The sequence below is a fragment of the Eschrichtius robustus genome, chromosome 4, assembly GCF_028021215.1.
Source record: "Eschrichtius robustus isolate mEscRob2 chromosome 4, mEscRob2.pri, whole genome shotgun sequence".
In the NCBI taxonomy this organism is placed as follows: domain Eukaryota; kingdom Metazoa; phylum Chordata; class Mammalia; order Artiodactyla; family Eschrichtiidae; genus Eschrichtius; species Eschrichtius robustus.
The window spans coordinates 115,762,520-115,788,982 of NC_090827.1; the positions used below are offsets into that span (position 1 = coordinate 115,762,520).

The window sequence follows — 26,463 nt, forward strand, 5'->3', positions numbered from 1 at the left end:
CCCCGACCTGTGAACCCGGGGCTTCAGAAATGTCACTCACCTCTCTAAGCCTCAATGTCATCTTCAGTAAAACGGGGAAAATGATACCCACCTTCCAGATTGTCATGGGGATCAAATGAGATAGGGTGTGCTTGGCAAGCTAGAAATCAGTAATCAGTAATCCTCTAAGCCTTCCCTCATCCAGGCTTCTCAAGCTTTTATGTGTGTACGGAGTGTGGGCATCTTCTTAAACTGATTCAGTGGAGTGAGGTGGACCTGGGATTCTGCATTTATAACAGCTCCCAGCTGAGGCTGACACTGCTGGCCCATGGAGAAGGCTTCATGTCAGTGGCTCTCCAACTCTGGTCTTATCGGAATCCCCTGGGGGACTTGGTAAGAATCAGAGGCCAGACCCTGTCCTGTTTCGAGAACCTGGGCCTCTGTGTTCTGAGTCAGTCCCAGGGATGCGGTGCCCAGTCAAGTCAGGACCACAAGTCCAGGGCACAGCCCAGCAATGACTGACACTCCACTGCAGTCCATGCCAAAGGCAGCTTTGCAGCCAAGCATCATGGCAGTCTTGGAGACTAAATTCCCTGATGTTGCTTCAGGAACTCATCTCCCAAGGGCTTTCGGGAGTGTGAGCTGGAGTGAGCAGTTGGGGATTTTTCTGATGTGCTGCTGAATCTTTCAGGGATGAGTCTGCCGCCTCTTCTACACGGCTTCTCTGACCTACCTCCCCCACTCCCTCCCGCAGGCTGAGGCTGTGGCTCCAGCCCGAAGCCCCTCTAGGACTTGTGTGTGTCACCAGTGTGTCTCAGGGGATCCTACCTCGTTGTATAAACCCGTTGGCACTGGGAGACAGAGTGGGAGTGGTGGATGGGACCATCTGGGCTCCAGTCTCCTGCCAGAGGCTGAAACCAGACCAAGTGCTTTGGGGCAGAGAGGTGAAATCCCTGTGCTCCCGAATGGAAGGTCAAGGATGACCTTAGGTTGCCAGGGGGAAACTGAGCAGAGCTGAGGCTGCAAATCAAGGTCCCCAGTTTGTATCTAAAAGGCAGGAACCCGAGACCTGGGTCTCAGCTGGTCCCCCAACCAGCTGAGACCCAGTGTGTCTTCAGGCAAGTTGCAAAACAAAAGTAATACCACCTTGCAGGGTGGCAAAGGTCTAAGACAAGATGGTGAAGATCAGCCACTGTCCCAGCACCAGGACATAAAGGTGCTCAGGAGGGCTTGTATTAGCGTATAGTTCTCAGCCTCTCCTGTCCCTTCTCTGCTCAGATCACAGAAGCAGGTGAGGTGGAGGAAGAAGAGGCACAGGCTGGGTGATGCAGGACCCCTGGCAGGGCTGTCCTGGAAACCAGGGGTGTGGAGGGCAGGGTTATGGCTGGGATCCTCACGGCCCCTGCCTAGAGACTTGAGAGAGACTTTTGGACAAAGACCTTTCAGGCCCTGGGCAGCTTTCCAGAAGCAAAATCAAGGCAGGAACACCAAGCAGTAGGAATAATTCAGCCATTTCCTCTAGGATGAAATGAGACTCAGCAAGCCTGTTGGGTAACCAGGGCCTGCCTGACGCCGTAGTTCCTGCCCGATGCTACAGCCTCGGGTCAGAGCTCACACAGCCTTCTCTGGGTTCCCTCATTCCTGAGCTCCTGGATCTCTGTCCATCCCTTCCTACCTCCCCTTCTGTGCTCGTCCTCTCCCCCTCAGCCCTTTCCCACTTTCCTCCCAGATCTCCCCATCCTTCATCATCTCCCACATGCCTTACACAGTGTCCTGACCCTGCCCTCTGGCTTTGCAGCATCCCACACGCTCCCCAAGGAGTCGAACCCTCCTCTCCCTTCTCTAAGCTCCTTTTTCATCAAGCTTGCTGTCGAGACAGAGCACTGAACACTATTCCATACTAAGATGTGAATGGCTGATACCCTCCCCTCCATCAGCTTTAGCATCCAGTGAGTGCCTTTTTAGGCAGTGCAGAAGGAAAATCAGGAGCAGAGAATTCTCAAAAAACACAAATCTTCTCCCCTAGGAGAGAAGGACAAGAGAGGAGACTGTGGCTTGTTTTTCCTTTCCCTGATTTATGACAGGAGATAGATGTTCATCAGCTTTTCTTTCTTTTTTTCTTAGTCATTGTTGCCTTTTTTCCCCTCCAGCTCTATTGAGGTGTGATTGGCAAATAAAAACTGTATATGTTTAGGTTATACAATGTGATTTTTTAAAGGTGTACAACATGATGATTTAATACACAAATACATTGTGAAATTAACAACACAAGGTAATTAACGTATCCATCACCTCTTACCTTCTTATTGTGTGATTGGTGAGAACATTTAAGATCTACCCTCTTAGCAAATTTCAACCACACAATACAGTATTATTAACTACTGTCACCATGCTGTACGTTAGATCTCCTTACCCTTTTGTTAAATGCGTTAAAAAAAAAACAGTTTACAAAACAGATAACTATGTGTTTCTATTTAAAGAGTTTGCTGATCGATCTCATTAAGTGTTTTCTCAGAGAACAAGTTGGTTGCTGTGTTTACAGTGAGTTATAAGCATAATTAAATACATGCATTCATATTTTATTTAAAATGTTCAAGATCTGCTGGTTATACAAAATCTAAGACTCTCACAGGAGTGTCTCTGCTCCCCCGGTGCACTGTCTCTGCTCCCCCGGTTCTATCTCCTAGAATGGGCGCTAATTCTACTTTGAGATTGGGGGTCTCCTGGCTAGCAGCAAAAGCAGAGGGACACCATACCTGGAGGTAAAATGAAGCTGAAGGAGGATGTAGCATCATAGCACAGTGTGAGAGGAAGAGTTGAGAGTGCTTTAGGGCTGAGGGCAAAGTGCTCCAGGAAATGGGGAATTTAAAACTGTAGAGGGAAGGGGAAGGGATTGCATTCATTTTCTGTTGGTACAATAATGCTGGGTGATGAATAATCACATGAATTTAATGGCATAAACAAGAAGCATCCAGGTAGCTCACAGGCCTGTGGGGTTAAGCTCTTGTAGGCAGGGCTTGCTCCTAAGACTGAGGTCCTGCAGGGTCAGCCAGGCAGCTACGGTGACGTTGGCTGTGCTCACTCCCATGTCTGGGGGTCGCCTGGCTGCCAGCTGGTACACCATGACCTTGGCTCATTGACTGGGAGACTCGGCCCAGCTCCTCATGGCTCACCTTCTGGCAGGCCAGCCCTGTGTGACCTCGCGTGGCCACAGCAGAAACAGAGGCAGGGAAAGCCCAGTCACTTCAGCCACCACCTGCCTCACATTTGCTGCCATCCCAGTGGGCAAAGCAACTCACAAGACCCAACCGGGTCGGGGTTGGGCACTGCCAAATGACATGGCAAAAGGAAGGATACAGAGGAGGAGGAACTGCGGAGATTAATGCAATCATCCAGCAGATGCGCGGGTGGGGGGCTGGTCTTTAACACATGGGAGCTTGACTTCCCCCCAAATGAGCAAAGAGCCAGGAGTCAGAGACAGAAGGGCAGTGCCTGCGTTTTGCCCTGAGTGTCTACTGAGGACCCTTGGTCAAAATGTACTGACCATATACTGTCAGCTTTCCTATCTGGGGTTTCACATTCTCGAATTGAACCAACCTCAGATGGCAAACATTCAGGAAAAAAACTCCGGAAAGTTCCAAAAAGCAAAACTTGAATTTGCTGCTAGCTGGCAACTATTTACATAACCTACTCATTGGACTTACAACTATTTACATAGCATTTACATTGTATTAGGCATTTATAAGTAAAAAAAAAAAAAAAAGTATATGGCAGGGTGTGCCCAGGTTATATGTAAATTCTACACCATTTTATACATGGGACTGGAGCATCCAAAGATTTGGGTATCAGTGGGGGTCCTGGAACCAATCCCCTGCAGATACTGAGGGACAACTGCAGCTCTGTCCTCTTCTGTACACAAGAAAGTAATTCCTTCACTTTTGCAGACCTGCCGTAAGCCAGGCGTTGTGACAGGCGACCCAAGGACACAGACCCCCTGTGGCCGAGGACATCGTGGTCTAGGGTGGCACTTCTCAGCCACAGCTGCATGTCACCCAGGAACTGTAAAAGATGCCAATGCCAAGGTCCCACCCGCAGAGGCACTCACCTGACTCATCTCGCAGGAGAAAGTGCTGGGCGGGGTGAAGGTGGGGTTAAGGTTACCAGATGGTTCTAAGGTGTAGCCAGGGCTGAGGGAGGGACAGAAAAGGAAACAGGTGATTCCGACCCAGCAGGGTCAGTGCTGGGACGGGCAGGGGTGAGGCTGTGCCGGAGCAGAAGGGCAGTGAAGCTGGGGGAGGGGGAGGGAGGGCTTTCTGGATCCTCCCTCCAGAGTGTGGTCACCAAAGCATTTGGGAGCAGAGCATTCCAGAGGGCAAGGGAGAAAGCTCCACTGGCCAGAGGACAGCAGGCTGTGAGGTGTAGAACTCATTCTTTTCTCAGGGACCTCGGGATGGGCGCTTGGGCATCAGAAACCTCACCTGGATGTTTAGTAACAGGTGACACAGCAGCCATGCCAGCAGAATGAATTTGCTTCCTCATTGTATTCACCACGTCTTCTATTTCCTGTAATCTGATGCTTGACTTCTGCACACTCCAGGCCACTATCCACTTGCCCTACACACCCCAGTGCCAGGATCCAGACAGCCAGGGACAGCTCCTGTGCCCCAGAACCCCTGAAATTATTCAGACTAGCCAGTCCTAAGCCTGCTTGCCCTGCCTTGCCTGTTCCTTCCCACAGAAACCACCAGAAAGGCTCTTGCCCACATTTTCTCCCTTCTCCCTCTGTCTCATGACTAACGCTAGTGCTTCCCTAGCAGGGGGGCCCACATGGTGTGATATGACCCCTCCTCTTAGGAACTGTGAATAACAAACTATCTTTTCAATGGCAATTGTCTCCTAATCTGTTGACTTTACTTCAAATTTTCTATTAACAGGCTATATTTCACAGCACTCATTCACTGGACTTATTTCAAAGAACTTCCTCTCCATCTGTTGCTGACATATTTGTCGGCAAGTGTGATAAGTGTTCCCCAAAACAGCAGTGGCCAGCAGCAACACCCCCTTATCACTTGTCAAAACACTGTATGTGCCGTGACATCCCCATCACGAGACTCCAGGAAATTAACAAATCAGGCGTGTGTTGATTCTGAAGCCTCAGATGCAGGGATTGGAGCAGTTGAGATGGAAGTGGGAAAAGCCACCCAGGCAAGTTGGGGGGCAGAGGTGTTTCTGCTAAGTCAGAGGAGCCAACAGTGGGTGTCATTATTCTAGACGAGTTTAAGGCTAAAGCTTAGGAATGTGGCATAAAGCTAGCCTGGAGTCCTTGGGAGGTTTGTAATGAGATTCTTTCTGAAGACTGCTGGGAATGGAAGTGTCTAGCACAGTGTGATGTCTTAAAGTCCTGAAGACCCAGAGCAGGAATCTCTGAGGACCCCCAATAAATAGCCCCCTATATTAGTTTCCTAGGGGTGCTGGAACAAAGTCCCACAAATTGAGAGGCAATAAACAGCAGAGATGCATTGTCTCACAGTCCTGGAGACTAGGAACCCGAGGTCACGGTGTCCGCAGGGCTGTGCTCCCTCTGAAGGTGACAGGGAAGGGTGTGTGTCAGTTCTGTTTGCCAGCTTCTGGTTTGGAGACACGCATACTTCCTTGACTTGAGACAGTGTAACTCCAGACTTCAAATGGCATTCTCCTTCTGCTTCCTTTCTGCTTCCACACCTTGCCTGAGTGCATTTGAATGGCAGAACCTAAATCTTGTCCAGAACCCTAGCTGCAAGAGGGTCAGGACATGTGGTTTTTCTCTCTTTCTGGTCCTTATAATACAGGAGGCAGGAAAGAATGGAGTGGAAAAGGATGCTAGGTATCAAAAGATAGTCTCTATCCCGGTGCCTCTCAGAGTCATTGCAAAGAGCAAATCATGGCTGAGAAAGTTTATAAAAACCTCTGTGTAAACTTAATTCATTGTGATTAGTATGATTGCATAAAATTACATGCCAACACAGAGACTTGGAAGGGAAATGATTGATCAGGTAGCCATGGCTATGCTGCAGTAGCTAATTAACCCCAAATCTAGTGACTTAACATTAAAAGCCACAGAAGTAGAGAAAAGGGGAAAGAAACTCAGAATTGTTGAGCCCTCTCAAAAGCCTTGGGGGAGGCGGTTTCCAAGCAGCATCAAATCAAATAGGGTGTGAAGGCTGGGCAGGTTTTATGAAATCACAATATATCCAGGGGGAAGGTGTTGAAACTCGTCTTGGGTGGGAGTTCCCCCAAATCTCAGCCCAGGAGCTCAAGAAATCCCACACGTGTTGCATTTCTTGTACCCTGCGATCGTTTGTTCACCCCCGCACAGGGGGAGCACGGAGCACACAGATTTTTTTGTTTTTTGAAGATTTATTTATTTATTATTTATTTATTTTATTTAGTTTTGGCTGCGTTGGTCTTAGTTGCAGCACGCGGGATCTTCATTGAGGCACGCGGGATCTTTCGTTGCGAAGTGCAGGCTCTTCGTTGTGGTGCGTGGGCTTCTCTCTGGTTGTGGCATGCGGGTTTTCTCTTCTCTAGTTGCGGTGCACAGCCTCCAGGGTGTGTGGGCTCTGTAGTTGTGGTGCGCAGGGTCCAGAGCACGTGGGCTCTGTAGTTTGCAACACGTGGGCTCTCTAGTTGAGGCCCGCGAGTTCAGTAGTTGAGGCGCGCGGGCTTAGTTGCCCTGCAGCATGTGGGATCTTAGTTCTCTGACCAGGGATCGACCCAGCATCCCCTGCACTGGAAGGGGGACACTGGACAACCGGGGAAGTCCCACACAGATTGTTTTGAAAGTCCTTCTTTCCCATCCCATGTCCAAGATAGGGGAGGAGGTCAAATCAAATAGAACAGAAGAAAATCAGAGGGTCATTCATTCTACATCAGGCAAAGGCGTGCCCCAAAACAGAGTCAATCTTTGGTTGAGGTAAAGCCAAATGAAGCCTGGATAAGCTGGTGCCCTGGAATTTGATTTGGTTTCTTTCTTTCTTTCTTTTCTTCTTCCTTCCTTCCTTCCTTTTCCCTCTCCTCACCCCCTCTCCCTTTCTGCCACTGTCCTGCAGTACATTCACTGTCATCTCCATGAAGACAAGTGGGAGGAGGGAACAGTGCCCAGGATGTGTAATCCTGAGGGAAGTATCACAGCCAGGGTAGCATCACACTGACATCTTGGAAGTACAGGTATTATTAGCAGTGAGCGTGTGAGCCTGTCGTGGCGGGGCAGTTGGGTCCACAGCAAGCTTCTCACCCTCTTGGGCATCCAGCTGCATCTTTTCAGCAGCACCACTGTGACCTCTGGCTTAGGCATGATGTAGACCCTGTAAACCAGCTAAGGTGGGGATAGATGTTCCCATGAGGCTTTACTCCAAATTCCAGGGAAACAGGGCAGAAAATAATGTGGGAGGAGATCATCGCTTACACATGGACCCCCTGTCAGCCTAACTCCCAATCTAGTGCCCTCTGGTGGGCACTACCTTAGCACTCACTCCCAGGAATTCACAGCCACGAATCCAATCTTGGCTTCCTGAGGACAGATCTAGAGAGAACTCACTCTGCAGTAAACAAAGCCTGCCGTTGGGTTGACTATCCCCTCCCAAGCAGACCCCATCTTTTCCTGGATTGTGGCCTTGTCGGTCCCAGTGAGAGCACTGCACTGCCCTCACTCATTTGGTAAATACCCACGCGGGTTTGGGGTTATTTCATTACAGGGGCTGAGAGGGGAGAAGGGAAGGGGGGTGGCATGGTGGAGCAGGAATAGACACTTGTGCAATGTAGCTGCAGAAGAAACAAATGAAAATTCAGCAAAATTCAGGAAGGCTTTGGATGTTTTCTCCTGGAATATATAGGGAAGATGCAGGAATCAGTCTTCGAAGTAGGAGTCCCTGTTACTGGCAATACTGAGAAGATTCTCTGCATTGGCAGTTATACCCCAATGAGGCGACTGTGGATGGGACTTTAGCCCCGTGTAACTTCCATCATCCCACCCCCCAGTTCCATGACACAGGTAACTGGCACATCCTTAGGGTCTGCAGTTTCAAGCCCCCTCCACCCATATGCACAGGTAGGAGGTGCTCATTAAGTGATTGCTAAGTGAATGAAGAAATGAGTGAGAATTTTTCCAAGTCACATGGATGTCAAGTACTTTTGTACTCGGAAAATAGCCCAAGTTACAGGTCCTCGTGGTGCCAATCCTGACGCTGGCACCAGTGATTACAAAAACCATGGAGAGGGTGGCTGAGTCCCACCAGCTGAGGTCCAGCTGAAAAAGTGACGTTGCTACAGTTTTAAAAGTCAAAAATTGAAATGGAGTGTTGTCAACTCCTGTAAATATCATGATAGCCTTAAGAAGTAAAGAATGAGGAAAGGTGATAGGATTGCCTACCATTTTTCCTTCATTCAGTCTTTTATTTGGTCAGTCGATCAGCCAGTCAACAAACCTTCTCCAGGTCAGGCCAGTGCTAAGGTACTGGGGACATAGAAATGAATGAGGGAGGATTCCTGGCCTCAAGGAGATGGACAAAGTGACAGATACAACATGGTGAATGCTAGCATGGGAATGACAATGGAGGGGACTGTGGAGGTATGGGTCGGGGTCCAGAGGAGAGGCCTAAACTAGTCAGTCTGCCATAGATTAAATGTGTCTCCACCAAAATTCATATGTTGAAGCCTTAACCCCCAGTGTGATGGTACTTGGAGCTGAGGCCTTTAGGAAGTAATTGGGTTTGGAAGAAGTCATAGGGTTGGAGCTCCCATGATGGGATTCGTGCCCTGTAAGGGGATGAAGGGACCAGAGCTCTCTCTCTCTTCACCATGTGAGGATACAGCAAGAAAGTTGCCATGTAAACTAGGAAGAAGATCTTCACCAAGAACCCGACCATGCTGGCACCCTGATCTTGGACTTCCAGCTTCCAGGACTGTGAGGAATAATGCTTGATGTTTACACCACTCAGTCTGTGGTAATCTGTTTTAGCAGCCCAAGCCAACTAAGACACACACCCCTCATGGTAGTGAGTCTCCTGTTAGTGGAAGCAAGCAAGCAAAGGTTAGATGTGCATCCAGCAGTAATATAACTCTCCAGCCAGGTTTTGAAGAATGAATGGAAATCTGCCAGGCAGAGGGGAGGGAAAAGCATTCCAAATGGTGTCAGAGTCTTGGAGGTGTGATGAATATCCATGAGTTCAGAGAAAGGAGAGAAGCAGGGCTGGAGTTCAGGATTCATAAACAGGGCTGGGAGGATGATTATTGATTATTGACTCTCTCATTAAAACTTGTACTAACAGATATCACACAATATCCTGGGCTCCTTCTCTCCCTGAATTTTGAATGTTTTTAATTTACAGAAAACAAATAGCTGAGAAGTCAGTTCATATTTGCACATTTTGTAGTAAATTTCCACTCTCCTTAGAAGGAACTCAGAGGAGACCTCATATGGCACTAATTTTCACTTTCCCACATCTTGACTCAACCGTTAAAGGAGACACCGGGAAATTACAGCACATCAACCCACACGGTACAGAAACCAGAAGTGGAATTCAGCTGTCTGGCGCTCCTGTTGGACGTGAATTCCCGGGTAGACTGGTCTGCTTCAGAGCTGCCCCAGATCCTCCACCCCAGAGGGCCGGGAGGAAGTAAGGGCTGGGCTGTGAGACTCAGCCCTGAAGGGGGCAGCGTGGGGCGGAGGGAAATGCCCGCCCCGGAAGAAGCTGGAGACAAACAGCTTCCCACGTATCAGCTGCTGACCGTGGATGAGTCACGGGCCTCTGGAGCTTCAGGCTACTCGTCTGTAAAAAACAGGGTAGCCATACCCCCCTGATAAGAGTACTTCGAGGATTAAATGCGCTTCAGCACCAATTATGTACCAGTTATGCAACCCTAAACAACAGCAGCTTAAATAGATGGGGGATACATTTTTTTTCTCCCTCTTTATCAGTTTCCCTGCTTTGACTATTGCCCCTACAATCCATACACAAGCCAAAGTGATTCTAAAGTGAGTTGGATTGTATCTCTCTTTCTCAAAACCCTCTCACTTGGAGTAAAAGCCATCTGAGCCCCTTTCCCACTTTCTCTCTCTGGCCCCCTCGCTGGTCCCTTGCAGGGCCTTTGTGCTGCCCATTCCCTCTGCCATCACACTCCTGCCCCAGAAGTCCAATGGCTTGCTGCCTCTCTTCTTTGGGTCTTTGCTCAAAGGTCACATTCTCAGTCCCTATCTACCCTGTTTAATGCTTACAACTACCCTACAAGGTACTTATTAATATTAGAAGAATCAGAGGCTTATAGAGTGAAATAACCTGCCCAAATCTCATGGTAAGTGGCTGCATCATTAGGATGCCAGCAGTGTGTGGCAAAGAACACGGAACCCAACTCAAATAGTCCTAAGCAATAAAGGGGTTTTTTAGCTTGTATAGCTGAAGCCCAGTGGATTGTGGCTTCAGGAAGGGTTCGCTCAGGCTTTGGCACCATTTCTCTGCCACCCTTGCAGCTCTGCCTTCTCCAAGGATAGGCTTCATCTTTAGCTTGTCTTTCTTTGTGGAAGCCAGTGGCTTCTACAGTTCCTGGGTGGGGCAGGGGGGTGGTTATATCCCCACATCACACTGGCCAAAGGCAGAGAATATCACTTTAGGTAGCTCCTGAAAAAAAAGAAAGAAAACTCTTCATTTCCTGAATCCCTAGAAAATCATCTCCCCAGTTTTCATTGGCCCCAATTGGTTCATATGCCCAACCCTGAGCCAACTGTTAGAGCCAAAGGGTGAGGTTAGCCTGGCTGGCTGCAGCTGGAGCCACATGCCCCATTCCACAGCCAGATGTGCAGGGATGAGTAATTGCTGAGATGAGGGGATGTGAGTGGCCACAAACAGCAGATGTCCCACACAGGAGCACAGCTGTTTGTTCCTGAGCAATCTGACTCTAAAGACTGTTCTTAACCACTGTGCTCTAAGCCCTTCAACCAGGGAAAGGACACCATCATTGTATGCAGATGCTGTGCTTCTATGCCTAGAAACACCAAAAGGCTCACTAGAAAAACTATCAAAATTAATAGCAGGTTGTAAAATTTAAGAGAGACATAATTGCTTTTCAAAGACTCACAAAATTTTTTTTAATGAAACAGAAGTAGTTTTCTCTTTGGTAAAAGTCTAATCTCTCCTCCACTGACATTTACTGTGACCCAAGCTGCTTCTACTTTGTTGCTCCACATCTGTGTGGCCCAAAATATCCCCCCAAGCCCACATAACAGGTGACAGAATGGGGGGGTAGTGGAGGGAATGAGGGAATTCTCATTCCCTTTAAGGAAATATCCTGAAAGTTGCAAATATCATTCTGTTCATATCCCATTGGTCAGAACCTGGTCATATGACCACAGCCAGCTGCAAGGGAGTCTGGGAAATATAGTCTTTAACTGGGTGAGCATGAACTCAATTAAAAATTCTATTACTATCTGAGAAGGGGAGATGGGATATTGGGAGATAATATCTTGTGCTATGGATGATTAATAGAGTAGCCAAATAGGAGATAAATAAGCAAAACTTAAGAGCTTTTTATTGTACTAAAAACAACTAGGTATAAAAAGAAAAGGAAAATATCCTCATTCAAAATAGTGATCAAAACTATACAATATCTAGGAATAAATTTATCCAGGGAGTTGCAAGGTCTAAATGAAGAAAACACTAAACATACACTGAAGGAATAAAGCAAGGACTGAATGAAAGACAGAGCATGACCTTGGGTGGATTACATGTCCACACTTCTCACATGAATGCATAACTTAGTGTAATTCCTATCAAAATCTTAATGGGAGTATCTCCTAAAACTGGACAGAATTCATCTCCAAAAATAAATATTTGAGAATAAATATTCTTTTCCATGTTTCCAAGAAAACATGGAAAAGAAACAATCATGAGGGTGACCACTCTCATCTAATTTTACAGTGGGCTACAAATCTATTGTAATGAAATGAATATAGTTCTGGTCCAGCAATAAACAATAGGTCAGTACAACAGAAGAGAGAATCCATACGCAAATCCACATATATGTGTGACTTGATGTAAAATGAAGGTCAAATTACAAGTTATTGGGAAAGGATGAAATTTTCAAGAAATGTTGAAACAAATAGCTATCTATTTGGAAGAAATAAAATCAGAATCTATATTATACCATATAGAAAAATATAATCCATATGGTTGGGAGATTTAAATATTGATATAAAACATAAATTTTATATATATATATATATATTATAAGAAAATATTGAGGAATATGTAAAATCTTGGGAGTAGAATAGGTTTCTGGAAACTGGAAAGTTATAAGAAAAATAATACTCAGAAACTATAAAAATAATATATTGTTTGAATTCTTTAAACTTTCAAATGGAAGAGATCCTATAAACAAAGTCAAAAGAAAAACAATAATCTAGAAGAAGATATTTGCAGTAGATGGACCAGAGAAAAGAGTAAATGTATTGAATAGTCAAGGAGCTCTGACTGAAAATTGACCAAGACTCTAGATTGGCAGTTCGCAGGGATACTGGTCACATGAAGACTATGCAGCCACATCAGCACTGAAATAACATTTCTCACCATCTGATAATAGCCAATAAGTAAAATTATTGATAGCAGTTACTGCTAGTAAAAGTGCAGAGAAATACACACTCATATTCTGTTCATAGTACCATAAATTGTAAGTTTTTGGAACATAAAATGCATACCCTTTAACTACACACTTCAACTTCTGGGAATTTATCCAGTCAAAATAAAAGTACCAATATGTAAAGAGAAGCTCAAGAATACTACTGCTGCATATTTTATAAGAACAAGACAAACAATTAAGCAAACAAAACTGGAAACAACCTGAGTGCCATAATAGGAGAATTGTTGAATAAAATATGGTATAACCATATATGGAATACTCTGCAAATACAGGTCCACAATTTCTTATCTGAAACTCTTGGGGCCAGATATGGTTTCATAACTCAGATATTTTCAGACTTAAATATATACTTGTATTAAATAATATATATCATAATAATATGAAAATAATGTGTCTAACATAACATATAATAATATTTTAAAATAATATATGCTGTATATTATGTAATATGTACTGTATACTATGTAGCAAGGCTTGGAGAGCATCTTGTAATCAAATATATAAATATTTCTATAGCAAAACATGACTTTTCACCCTAAGTAGATTAAATAAAACTATGAAGGGCTTCCCTGGTGGCGCAGTGGTTAAGAATCTGCCTGCCAATGCAGGGGACACAGGTTCGAGCCCTCGTCCAGGAAGATCCCACATGCCATGGAGCAACTAAGCCCATGCACCACAACTACTGAGCCTGCACTCTAGAGCCCACATGCCACAACTACTGAGCCCACACGCTGCAACTACTGAAGCCCACGTGCCTAGAGCCCGTGATCGGCAACAAGAGAAGCCACTGCTCACCACAACTAGAGAAAGCCCGCGCACAGCAATGAAGACCCAACGCAGCAAAAATAAATAAAATAAAATAAATAAATTTATTTTTTAAAATAAATTAAAAAGAAAAAAAAAAAAAACAACCTGGGCTTCCCTGGTGGCGCAGTGGTTGAGAATCTGCCTGCTAATGCAGGGGACACGGGTTCGAGCCCTGGTCTGGGAAGATCCCACGTGCCGCAGAGCAACTAGGCCCATGAGCAACAACTACTGAGCCTGCGCGTCTGGAGCCTGTGCTCCGCAGCAAGAGAGGCCGCGATAGTGAGAGGCCCGCGCATCACGATGAAGAGTGGCCCCCGCTTGCCGCAACTAGAGAAAGCCCTCACGCAGAAACGAAGACCCAACACAGCCAAAAATAAATAGTAAATAAATAATAAAAAAAAAAAAAACCAAAAAAACTATGAAGAGGACTTCCAGGTCAGATTTTATCACCAAATGAATTACAAAAAAACAAAACAAAACAATGGATTTCGAATGGAGGTAGGGATTGTGGATCTCGTAGATAGACCTACGTATACTGATTTGGAAATATGTCCACAATACATGGTTAAATGCAAAAGTGACTCTTAGAATGACCCATGGAGTATTGAGCTCTTTATTGTAAGAACAAACCAAAGTCCTAACGTATGTGGATATACATTTGCATAAGTGAAGGGAGAAATAATGGAGGAGCTGTATGAATCAGGGTGGTTATATGGCAGGGAAAGGAAAGACTGAAACACATGTTTGTATTCTGTGATTTATTATAATGAGCTGGCTTTACTTTGATAATGCAAATATTAAAAAATTTTAAGAGGAGGAGAAATGAAAGAAAACCAAATAAAAACCATATTTGAAGATTCCAGAATTCCCTCCCAGCGGTGCTGCTGTGCTTGGAACTGTTCAGGTGTGGGGTGCAGAAATGACTCAGATGTCCACCTACTTTCACATACCTCACAGTGGAAAACAGGACTGTGAATTCACTTGTTTGTTAGTATTAGAAATGAGGCAACGGAGGATGCAGGGGTGGACTGGCCCTAGCTGGAGAGGGGATTGGAGCCACGCCTTGGCAGGACAATAATGCTAAGAGTAAATGCTTATACGAAATTCCCTACTTCATGTGTGTCAGTATGCTGTAACCATTTCATATGTATTAACTCCCTGACTCCTCCCAACAGCCCTCTGAGATGGATATTTTGTTATCATCATCCCCATTTTACAGATGAGAAAACCAAGGCTCAGGGAGATTATTTGCCCAAGGCAAATACCACACAGCTGATCACAATAAAGCTGAGACCCAAACCAAGGCAGCCTGGCTCAGAGTCTGTACACCCAACTACTGCACTGCACTGCCTCTCTGCAGATAGGACCACGGATGGCTGAATGGGAGGGATGCTCATCCCAGCCCCAGAGGCTGGAGCAGACTGGATATGTTCTAGAGATGCTACCTGGGTGGGGACACTGTGTGTCTGGCCAGAAGGTTTCCCAGCAGAGGCCTGGCTGGGTGACTTAAGCTTCATCCACAAGCAGCTGAAGGGTGCTCCAGATCATCACTGAGTACTTCCTGCTGCATCTCCCCCGGGGGGCACTGGACAGAGCGCCTGGCAGAGCAGCTTGGTCACACATCAGTGCTGGCCGTTGAGCCTGAGATTTGGGATTTGCACGTGACACCGCTGGTGCTTTTTCTGTCCACTGTGGCTGATCACATCAGGCACGCCTCTCCCATGAGCGTCTCAGCTGGCCTCTGTGCACCTGCTCTAGCGGGGCTCTGTCCATCTCTTGGAGGTGCCCTCCAGGCTCTCCCAATGTCCCAGTTTTGTGTATGCCACCCACCTGTGTATTTAAGCCCCACCATCCCAAACACAGCTCTCAGATTTGGTGAAAATCCCACCATTTTCACAAGGTGATGTGATGACAAACAGAAAGAAATGTGATTGCATTTATATCAGGTATTCAAGGGTCTCAGAGCTGGTTTTATTTTATTTTATGTGTTTTTAAAATTCTGTAGTGCCTTATAGTTTTCAAAAGTTTCACACACATGATTTCCTATAATCCCATAATAACCCTTTTTTTTTATCCCCTACCCCTGCCCTCTCCCCCCCGGTGATCACTAGTTTATTCTCTACATCTGTGTGTCAGCTGCTCTTTTGTTTTATTCACTAGCTTGTTGTATTTTTTAGATTCCACATACTAGTGATATCATAAAGTTTTTGTCTTTTTCTGTCTGACTTATTTCATTTAGCATAATGCCCTCCAAGTCCATCCATGTTGCTGCAAATGGCAAAATTTCATTCTTTTTTATGGCTGAGTACTATCCCATTGTATATCTACACCCATTATACCTCTTCTCTATCCATTCATCCATTGATGGACAGAGCTGGTTTTATTTTATGTTCCAAATTCCCCAGAGAGCCAGTATGCACTATTTTGGATTTTCCTCCTTCTCACCTGTCACCCTCTTTCTGTCACTTTCTTTCTTTTCCGCCTTTATCCCCACATCTCCTTGTCTCCTTCCTTTTCTGCCCCTCTTCCTTCTCTCTCAGGGTTCTTCAACACCCATGTCCCATCTGCTGCCGTTACTTTAGGCTGGATGGAAGGTGGTCTCAACCCCCAAGCCCCCTCCCTACTCAATTAATCAGGTACAGTACTGAGGCCCCCACTGCCCAGAGCAGACAGACAGCAGAACAAGGGTGTCTTCAGGGCATGAGAATCCTCTCTCCCTGTGCCCTCTCCCAACCCACTGTTTTCCTGAGAGAGGGAGTCTGGACTCTCCTGTCTCATTTATTTATCAGGAGCTTTCACTCTCTGGACCAGTGCTGCTAAAATTTAATCCATAAAAATTTCATTATGTCTTCAACATATTTGATTATTTATAAATAATATGCATGTACCACCAAAATTCACATTATAAAACCTGCATATAAAATAGATTTTTTTTTCACCTCACATATTTATATATGTATATGTATCTATTTTTTGGAGGGTGAGCATATATGAGTGCTACTATCTTAGCAAATCTTAATTATACAATACAGTGTTATCAACTGTAGTCACCATGTTTTGCATTATCCTCAAACCTTATTCATCTTAGAGCTGAAGGTTTGTATCCTTTTACCAGCCTTTCCCTATTTCCCCCTCCCCTGGCCCCTAGCAACCACTTTTCTACTCTCTGTTTCTATGAGTTCGACTTTTTTTTTAGATTCCACATACAAGTGAGACCATGCAGTATTTGTCCTTCTCTGTCTGACTTCTCACTTAACATAATGCCCTCAAGATCCATCCTTATTGTCCCAAACGGTAGGATGTCCTTCTTTCTCAGGGCTGAATAAATTCCACTGTATACACATACCACACCTTGATCCATTTGACTGTTGATGGACACTTAGGTTGTTTCCATAGCTTGGCTACTGTAAATGATGCCGCCCAAAATAGGCACTTCTAAAGTATCAGTTAAAATACTAATGTAAGTAAAACTTCTAATATTTTCTTCCTGCTCCACCCACTGCTTTGCAGACCACAGATTTAAACCAGACAAGGAAATAACCCAGCTGCCTGCAGCTCTTGCTAACTGTGGTTTCTGATTCTCTATCTCCAGGACATGTTCACATCACAGACTTCAACATAGCGACGGTCGTGAAAGGCACAGAAAAGGCTTCCTCCATGGCGGGGACCAAGCCCTACATGGGTGAGTATTCCAGACCCCTTCAGGCCTCAGCATTCCTCTCCTGCTTCATCTCACCCCTCCCTCACCCACCTCCCATCCCCTCACCAGACCCCAAACCATGACCAGTATGTGCCATGCTCTCTCACACCTTTGGCCCTTACCTAAGCTGTCTCCCCTGCCAGGAAGACCATCTCCTCCTGTGTTTCCTAGAGAACTCCTACTCAGCCAGAAAGGTTGGCTCCAGCTTAGGGAAAAACAAACAAACAAGTAAACAACAAACCCTTCTTCTTTTTCCTTAAAGTCCAGTAGTGTTGCCAGAATACAATTTTGGTGTTGGTCATTTTGGATCTATATTCTTAGGTACACAGTGCTCTTGCAATGTGGTTTCAGGTTGGTTTTTCTTTAGGACTTTTCATGGAAATGTCATTTTTTTTATTACACATTCTTTTCCTTTACTTTTTCTTTGTTAAGGATGCTTATTATCTGAATGTTGGGTCTTCTTTGTCAGTCTTCAATAGTTGCCATTTTCAAATCTTTCTTATCTCTTTCATCCTATGTTTAAATTTTGTCTCATTTTTTTTCTTTCTCTTTATTTTAAAGCATTCTCTGTTGCATTTATTTGCTTTGTAGTGAAGTATTTATTTCTGAAATAATTTCCCTTTGTTTCTAATTTTTTTCCTGAGTTCTTTTGCCAGATTTCTGAGTATTTAAATTATAATTTATGTGTTCTTTCACGTCTTGCATAATTTTTAAATGTCTATATTAGTTATTAATTCTTAATGTCTGTATTAGTTGTCATTTGCTATATGACAAACCATGTCAAAACCTAGTGGCTTAGAACAATAACAATTGTATTATCACAATTCTGCCAGTTGATTTTTTTTTTTAACATCTTTATTGGAGTATAATTGTTTTACAATGGTGTGTCAGCCTCTGCTTTATAACAAAGTGAATCAGTCACACATATACATATGTCCCCATATCTCTTCCCTCTTTCATCTCCCTCCCTCCCACCCTCCCTATCCCACCCCTCTAGGTGGTCACAAAGCACCGAGCTGATCTCCCTGTGCTATGCAGCTGCCTCCCACTAGCTATCTATTTTACGTTTGGTAGTGTATATATGTCCATGCCACTCTCTCACTTTGTCCCAGCTTACCCTTCCCCGTCCCCGTATCCTCAAGTCCATTCTCTAGTAGGTCTGCATCTTTATTCCCGTCTTGCCCCTAGGTTCTTCTGACCACTTTTTTTTCTTTTTTTTTTTTTTTTTAGATTCCATATATATGTGACAGCATACAGTATTTGTTCTTCTCTTTCTGACTTACTTCACTCTGTATGACAGTCTCTAGGTCCATCCACCTCACTACAAATAACTCAGTTTCGTTCCTTTTTATCTGCCACTTGACTGAGTGGTTCTTCTGCTGGTTTTTGTTGTGGTCACTCATTCAGCTGCTGGGTCAGCCAGGACAGCTGAGATAAATGGGCCCCTCTCTCTGCGTGGTCTTTCCTATCAAGGGGACTAGAGAGAGCTTGCTCACATGGTGGCAGCGGTTTCAAGAAGGAGAACCCAACTCCCACGTGCCTATCAAGCCTCTGCTTGCTTCACACTTCCTGATGTCCAACTGGACAAAGCAAGTCACATGACGAAGACCAGGGACCACATGGGAGGGGACTGCACTGGGCATGGATACCAGACAGCCTGATTCATTGGGGAACCATTTATGAAACAATCCACCACACTGTCTTTTCTGAGGTGCTTTCCTTGTACAATGTTGTTCTGTTCTTTATTCTCCTTTCTCTTATACTTGACATGGAATTTGACTTTGATACTTTCCTGTTGCTCATTTTCACGTAATATTAGTTTTCCTGAACCTTTATAAGATGGTGTGGCTTAGGGTAGCTTTTCTAACAGACTTGCCTCTTCTGTTGTTTAAGTGACATGTCACATCCCAAGGCAGCTTGCTACCTGGGATTTCCTTGCCCACTTCCATCTGGACCTCCTCTTTCTTTGGTCTGAGGGGCCCCCTTCCTGCTCAGTTTTGATTTCACTCCCAACAGTTTCTCCCTGGGATCTTTCCTAGATGGGAGCTCTGGCTGGATTGATTAGAGCGATTTTGTGTCCCAGACTCTCCAGGTCCTGCAAAACTTACCAAGGGCCCTTTTCACTCACCTGAGATGCGTCTGGACAAGTCCCTCCCAGTTTCAGCTGCTATTCTCAGACTGGGCAGCTCTGCCTCCCAGTCAATGTCTGCTCACTGTTTTGGAGTTCCCTGTCCTCTGGTCCATCATAGGCTGTGTTGTTTTTTTCTTTGTTTCCTTCTGTACAGAAATCACTGCCATGGAGGGCTTGTCACTGTTGCTGGTTTGTTCCCACCTGCTTATAGTTTGGGGTCTGGGGGGACAACTTAGCTTTGTAGTAAATATTGCCCATGGTTTTTGGTTTAGCGATTTATCTGCTCTGCCATTGTTTATATGTGGATTGTGGAGATTCAGAAACTATGTCAGCGTCTCCCCAGAATGGACTCCTTGTGTCCTTCATCTTTAACTTACTAAATAGATTACATAAATGAAGTTTGGCAATAAATAATGGTAAAAACAATACTTTTTAGTATTTACTATGTATGTGCCAGGCATTCCATCCATAACCTTATTTAATCCTCACAAACATGAAGTAGGTGCAATTATTTATTCCCATTTTAGAGTTGAGGAAATGGGCTGAGAGAGGTCTGGGGACCTACCCAGGTTGACCTTGGTGGTGAGAGCAGACCCAGGTCACTGTGAACACCAGAGGGTATACAATGAGTGGGTCTGTCCACTTCAGAGAATCCCCTTGGGATGCTGAATACGGACCTTAATAAGGCTTTCACTGTTGACGATCTTTCTGAAATCCCATTCCAGAAGGATCCAGAGCTGGGGCAGTTCTATCCAAGGAGGTGCCTGCTTTAAGATTCAACAGAGATCAGACATGGAGATGGAGAATGGCAGTGAAAGAGGGGATAAGGCTGCCTCCAGGCCTCTGAATCAAGCAGTAGAGGGGATTACAGTGAAGATCACTGTGCGGGGAACACCGCAGGAGGAGCAGGTGTGTGGGATGGTGGGAAGGATGAAGTTGAAAGTGAGGTCTGTAGGAACTTCAAGACATTCAGATGTACTCCAAGCATCTGGAGAGTGATGTGGACTCCATCGGTGCATCGGGAGTCACCGGCACGGAGATGCAGCAAAGCCACGGCAGTGACAGGATCCCCCAGGGAGGACACAGGAGAGAAGAACACCGATTCTAAGCCCAGAAGCATTTTGCCGAAGGGGCAGGTAGAGGCCGGAGGTGACATAAGAGAAGAATCTCCCAATTGGAGCCACCTCTATAATCCTATAAATTAGTTCCCACTGCCTTGAGGCTATTTCCAAAAAGCAAATTGATCTCTAAGAAAGTAGATTCTGGACCACTGGAGAAATTCAAGACAATGTTCTCCCAACCCTGACCTTTCTGCCCCTGCTTTGCCACCGTTCATAGCAGACTTTCCTGGGCTACCTCAGCCTCATGCCCTGACTTCCCACTCATCTCTGAGGCTCTCAGCCTCTGGGAAAGCAGACCAGGGTTGACGCAGCTGGCCACTCACCACAGTGGCCCCACTGTCAAAAAGGAGAAGAAAACCAACATGTATTTTGACCCTACCAGATGTCTGTCATTACATTTAATCCCCAGAAGATCCACATGAGGATTCTACATCTCTTTCATTTTATATATGAGTAACCTGAGGCCCATAGAGGTTAGCTAACCTGCCCAGAGTCACACAGCTGGCAAGTGATGGAGCCAGAATTTGAAGCCATGTCTATTTGGGTCCGAAGTCCATGCTTTTTAAAAAAATTTTTATCGAAATAGAGTCGACTTACAGTCATTGGGTTAGTTTCAGGTGTACAGCAAAGTGATTCATTTTATATATATGTGTGTATATGTATATGTATATATATGTATAAATATATATATTCTTTTTTTACATTCTCTTCCATTATAGGTTATTACAAGATATTGAGGAGAGTTCCTTGTACTATATAATAGGTCCTTGTTGGTTATCTATTTTATATGTAGTAGCATGTATATTTTAATCCCAAACTCCTAACTCATCCCTTCCCCCCCTCCTCTTTGGTAACCATAGTTTGTTTTCTATGTCTGTGAGTCTACTTCTGCTTTGTGAATAACTTCATTTGTATCATTTTTTTAGATTTCATGTATAAGTGATATCATGTGATATTTGTCTTTCTCTGTCTGGCTTACTTCACTTAGTATGATAATCTCTAGGTCCATCCATGTTGCTGCAAATGGCATTATTTCATTTGTTCTTATGGCTGAATAGTATTCCATCATGTATATGTACCACATCTTCTCTATCCATTCATCTGTTGATGGGCACTTACATTGCTTCAGAAGTCCATGCTTTTGCCACTGTACCAAGGTACCTTTTTGACACTGAGTTCTTGTATCAGAAAGCCACATTTCTCAGACAAGAAAAAAGTGTATTGTCCCAGCTATACCTAGGATTCAGGGCTTCTAGTGCCCTTCTAATTAAAGGAGCTTCAGTCCTGAATTAGTGAACGAATTGCACAGGAGAGATTTTTATGGGATTTAGAGAGCACAGCTGATTTACCAAATGGATATATTTTCAGAGACTGTAGGGGTTGGCAGTGCCGAGCAGTGGGAGGTTAGTGGGGAAAATGGGGGTGAGAGGGAAACTCTCTCATTCAGGTCACATCCTGCAGTTCCCAGGGCTGTAAATTCCTGCTATCGAGTGGCAGGTTTGTTGATTTCGTTCACTTGAGCTGTTCAGTTCAAAGGCCCAATAACAAGTTCCCAGAATGTTCCAAACATGGATTCAGGGAACGGGCTGACGAGTAAGCTCCCAAAGGTTGCTCACGATGGATGATCCCGGAAGAAATATTTGCATAGTACTGAATTTTCATTCATTAAAAGAGCAGATGGAATTCACCAACAGAGGAAAAAAAAAACTCTCTGAAACGTGCCAGATTAGAAGTCAGAAATGTTCCAGCAGCCTCCCGGGGCTTCAGAGTTTATTCACCTGAGGTGAAATGAAGAGCTGAGTGGTCTTTCAGCAAACACAGCGTGTTGCAGAGATGTGAGGCTCAGAGTCAGGCACCGGGGCACAGGGGTGAGTTATGCTCTCCGGGGCCAAAGGGGCGCAACACCTGTGGGGCAGAGAGCTGTGCAGGCCTGGATTTAAGCAGGTCCCTGTCAAGATGGATTCCCCAGAGTGGGACCATCTGAGGAGTTAAAATCTCAGGGTGTGCTCAGAGCTCACCTGCCAGGTGAGGATAAGGAAAGGCCATTTCAGTCCGTGCAAAGGCATAGAGGAGTGACGCAGCGTGGTGGGCTGGGAGACCCTAGCGCTCCCATCTTTTTGTAGCTTGTAGAACAAGAGGAGGTGAGAGGGAGAGACGAAACAGGCCAAAGTACCAGGGTCTTGAATGCCATGATAAGGGCCACGGAACCAGTGGAAAGGCCAATGCTGGAGACTCACGGGCTTGGCCTCATGGGTGGCCTTGGAGAAGAAAATGGGCAATCAGGCTTGCCAGAAATGGGTCTCAATGAAGTGTGGGCTTCAGCGTGGGGTGATTAGGGTGTCTTCCACTTAGAGGCTGGGTGAACTTAGGCAAATCCCATTAGCCAACATAATACACTTAAACTGCCCATCATGGCCAAGGTCAAACCACGGGACCCGACAGTGTCCTCATCTGAGAAATGGGATTAATGGTTATGCAGTCTGCCTTAGTAGATTGTGAGGATTTCATGATGTAACTGTGGAAAGTACATAACCTAAAGTCAAGTGTAGATGCATCAAACTGGTAACTGATATTATTATTGTTGCTGTTGTCATTATTCAGACTATTTAGTATATGTTAAGCCCTGGGAACCCAGAGCCAAATCTGACATTCCCTTGCCTTATGGAGTTTGCAGTCTAATTGGGGAAAGAGACCCCAACCAAATCCTAATTCACGATAGGAGTTGGGTCGGCTGGGGGGGTGGTGGGTGCCCTGGGGGATCATTGGGCCGGTGCCCTCTCGGTACTCACCAGATGTGAGTTCCTTTCCCCAGTGAGCAAACACAGGTGGTTGTGGAGGCACCATGGCCATGCTTGTACTTTCCTTGTAGAAATGATGGAGGCTAAAGGGAGTAAAGTTTGCTACCCCTGTGCCAAAGAAAGTGACAGAGCCAGCATTCAGACCCAGGCCCGTGAGGCTCCAGGGCCCAATATCTTTCCTGAGAGCCTGCCAATCCATCCATTCATCCATCCATCCATCCATCTATCCATCCATCCATCATTCATCCATCCATCCATCTATCCATCCATCCATCATTCATCCATCCAACAGAGATTTATTGAGCACCTTCCACCTGCCAGGCAGTGTTCTATGGGCTGAAAACACATCTGTGAACAAATAGGCAATATTCCTGCCCTCATCGGTTTGGCTGTTTGTGAGGGAGACAATCACTTTGCAAATCATCGAACTGATATATAGTTCGAGATGCTTATTTTTGAGGAACAACTTTCATGCAGTAAAATGCACTCTTTTAGTGTAATCCAGTAAATTAATCCACCATAATGAAGACAGAGAAACAGTTCCATCACCTCCAAGATTCCCTCTTCCCAGTTCCTGGCAACCAGTGATCAGTTTTCTATCCCTATAGTTTTGACTATTCCAGAAAGTCACAAAAACAGAGTCGTATTTCTATAAACTTTTGAATCTGGCTTTTTTACTTAGAATAATGCATTCGAGGTTTTGCCATGTTGTGTGGATCAGTAGCTTTCCTTTTGATTTCTGAGTAGAAATCCTTTGGATGAATATACACATTTGGTTTATCCATTCACCAGTTGTACGGCACTTGAGTTGTTTCCAGTTTTACAAAATTATAAATAAACTGTTTGCATACAGGTTTGTATATAAACTTAAGTTTCTACTTCTCTAGAATAATTACATAGAAGTGGGATTGTTGGGTCATATGTAAATGTACATTTAACTTTTTAAGAAACTGACAAACTGTTGAATATAGTTTCATTTGCTTATTTGCCATCCACATAACTTCTCTGTGAAGTATCTGTTCAAATCATTGCCCATTAATTGATTGGGTCATCTGTTTTTTATTATTAAGTTCTGATAATTCTTTATACATTCTGGTTATAAGTCTTTTACCAGATATATTTGCAAATATTTTCACCAGTCAGTGGCTTGTCTTTCTGTTACCTTAATAGCATCTTTTTAAAAACAGATGTTTTAAGTTCAAATGAAGTCCAATTTTTTATTTTTCATTTATTGATCATGTACGGGGTGTCATTCTAAACATCTTTTCCTCCCTCACAAAGATTTTCTGCTTGTTTTCTTGTAGAAGTTTTATACTTTGGGGTTTTGCATTTAGAACTACAGTCCATTTTGAGTTCACTTTTGAATATGTTGTGAATTTTCATTGATTTACAAGGACCGTCCAATGGTTCCATCCAGCATTTGTTGAAAAGGCAATTCTTTCTCTATTGCACTGGCTTTGCAACTTCATCAAAACTCAATTGACCATAAATGTATGGGTCTGTTTCTGGATTCTATTCTGTTCCATTGATCTATTTGTTTATGCTTTGACTAATCTCATACTTTTCCTTTCGCTTCATAATAATACTCGGATCAGGTAGTGAGAGTCCTTCAACTTTTTTCTTCTTTTCAAAATTATTTTGGCTTTTCTATCCTTTGCCTTTTCATATAAGGAAAGGGCTTTGTGCCCAGTATTTGTCATGAGTACCCAGTGAGGGTATGTAGAAAGGAGTCTGTGAGTAGTGCAAATTCCTGTTGTATCTGGACAAACAATAGTTCTATTCTGTCACTTAAGTTCTTACACAACCTTCAGCAATTCAGTTAAATTATGCATCTTAATTTAAGTCTCCTTACTCTCTTCTATGGCAGCCCTATTTTCTTCCCATGTTCTTCCCAAGGTAAGCCAGTCTTCACATCCCAAATCTTCTTGAAGGCACCCGTCTTTCCTTAAATTTCAGACTAGTTGAGTTCAGGAAAAGTTATGGTTTCATAGATGATAGAGCTTTTTCTCACTGTTAGGCTGGGAGTGACACTCTTTCCAACTCCTACATTTTAAACAGAGTAGAATTGTTTGAGGTCTTTCTAAGGATTATGGTGGAAAAAGAGAGATGCTGATGGGATAGATGATTAGATTGGAGGGGTCAGGATAGCTTTGCTGAGGAAGTGACTTTTCAGCTAGGTTCTAAAGGATGAACAGGTGTTGTTCAGCACAACAGGTGGAAAAGCACTGCAGGAGATGGCAAGTTTTTGCCTAGACCCTGAGGCAAAAAGGAGCTTGTCACATCGAAAGAACCATAAGGAAGCTAGATTGGCCTGAAAGAAGTAGGCAAGGAGAGTGAGCCTGGAGACATGGCGGGGCCAGATCATGTGGTACCTGTGTACCCACCAAAGCTTTTGACAGTGGGAAATTTTAATGAACATTATGGGCTTTAGATAAACAGGGATCTTGGAATCCTTTAAGAGAGTAGCACTATCTAAATGACCTTTTCCATCAGCCTAACATGCTATTTAGATGTTTATCCCCCATGTCACATATTAACTGTGTAAAATGCACTTGATTCTAACCCTGTGCTTTCAGTTAGCACTTTCCATCATTCTCTCTGAAAACTTTCCAAGGGTCTTTTTTTTTTAATCATCTACTAATTTAATCTGACACATTTAACATGAAGTAGTTTTCTGGTACTGGTGCATCATTAACTTCTGTATCTCATCAGCGCTTCTCAGCCAATTAAACTTTCCCTGCCGTTCCTTTTCTCATGCAGACAGGTGAGGTCCTACTGGTCCACACCTGAGCAGTGTCTTACATACCTTAATGAAACCACTCTTCTGTTACTATTAACGCTACTAGCATCACCAGATAGAAAGAAATTATCAGACTGATGCAGCAGATTCATTTCATCTCAGATTAATATCTGAGTTCATTTGCCAAGATAAAAAGCCAAAAAAACATGAATTGCCCCCAAGGGATCCAGACAGAGGCCAGGCACCCTGCTCATCTCTGCTTTCCACAGCTTTTCCACACACTCTAATCAAAGAATGATGATGGAGCTCTTGAATCATTTGGGGAACATGTACAACATGTACATTTGTGAGTTGAGCTTTCATTTATGTGTGCATTTCATTTCCCATTCAATAATGAATTGATATAATAATAACTAGCTCACATCTATTTGGAACTTGCTCTGTGTCAGTCCTTGTTCTAAATGACTCACATATAGCTTTGTGCTAATCCCTGAGGTTTTGACCCTGACTTAGTCATACCC

At 44.4% G+C, this 26,463-nt stretch overlaps 1 protein-coding gene across 2 annotated transcripts in view; it reads left to right on the forward strand.

The window, feature by feature from the left end:
* STK32B (serine/threonine kinase 32B) overlaps positions 1 to 26,463 on the forward strand; it is a 344,720-nt gene that overhangs the window by 278,889 nt on the left and 39,368 nt on the right. For both annotated transcript variants that reach the window (XM_068543234.1, XM_068543236.1), the window contains exon 6: positions 17,045 to 17,134. In XM_068543234.1, the coding sequence (XP_068399335.1) occupies positions 17,045 to 17,134 (90 nt within the window). The remainder of the gene's footprint in view (positions 1 to 17,044; positions 17,135 to 26,463) is intronic.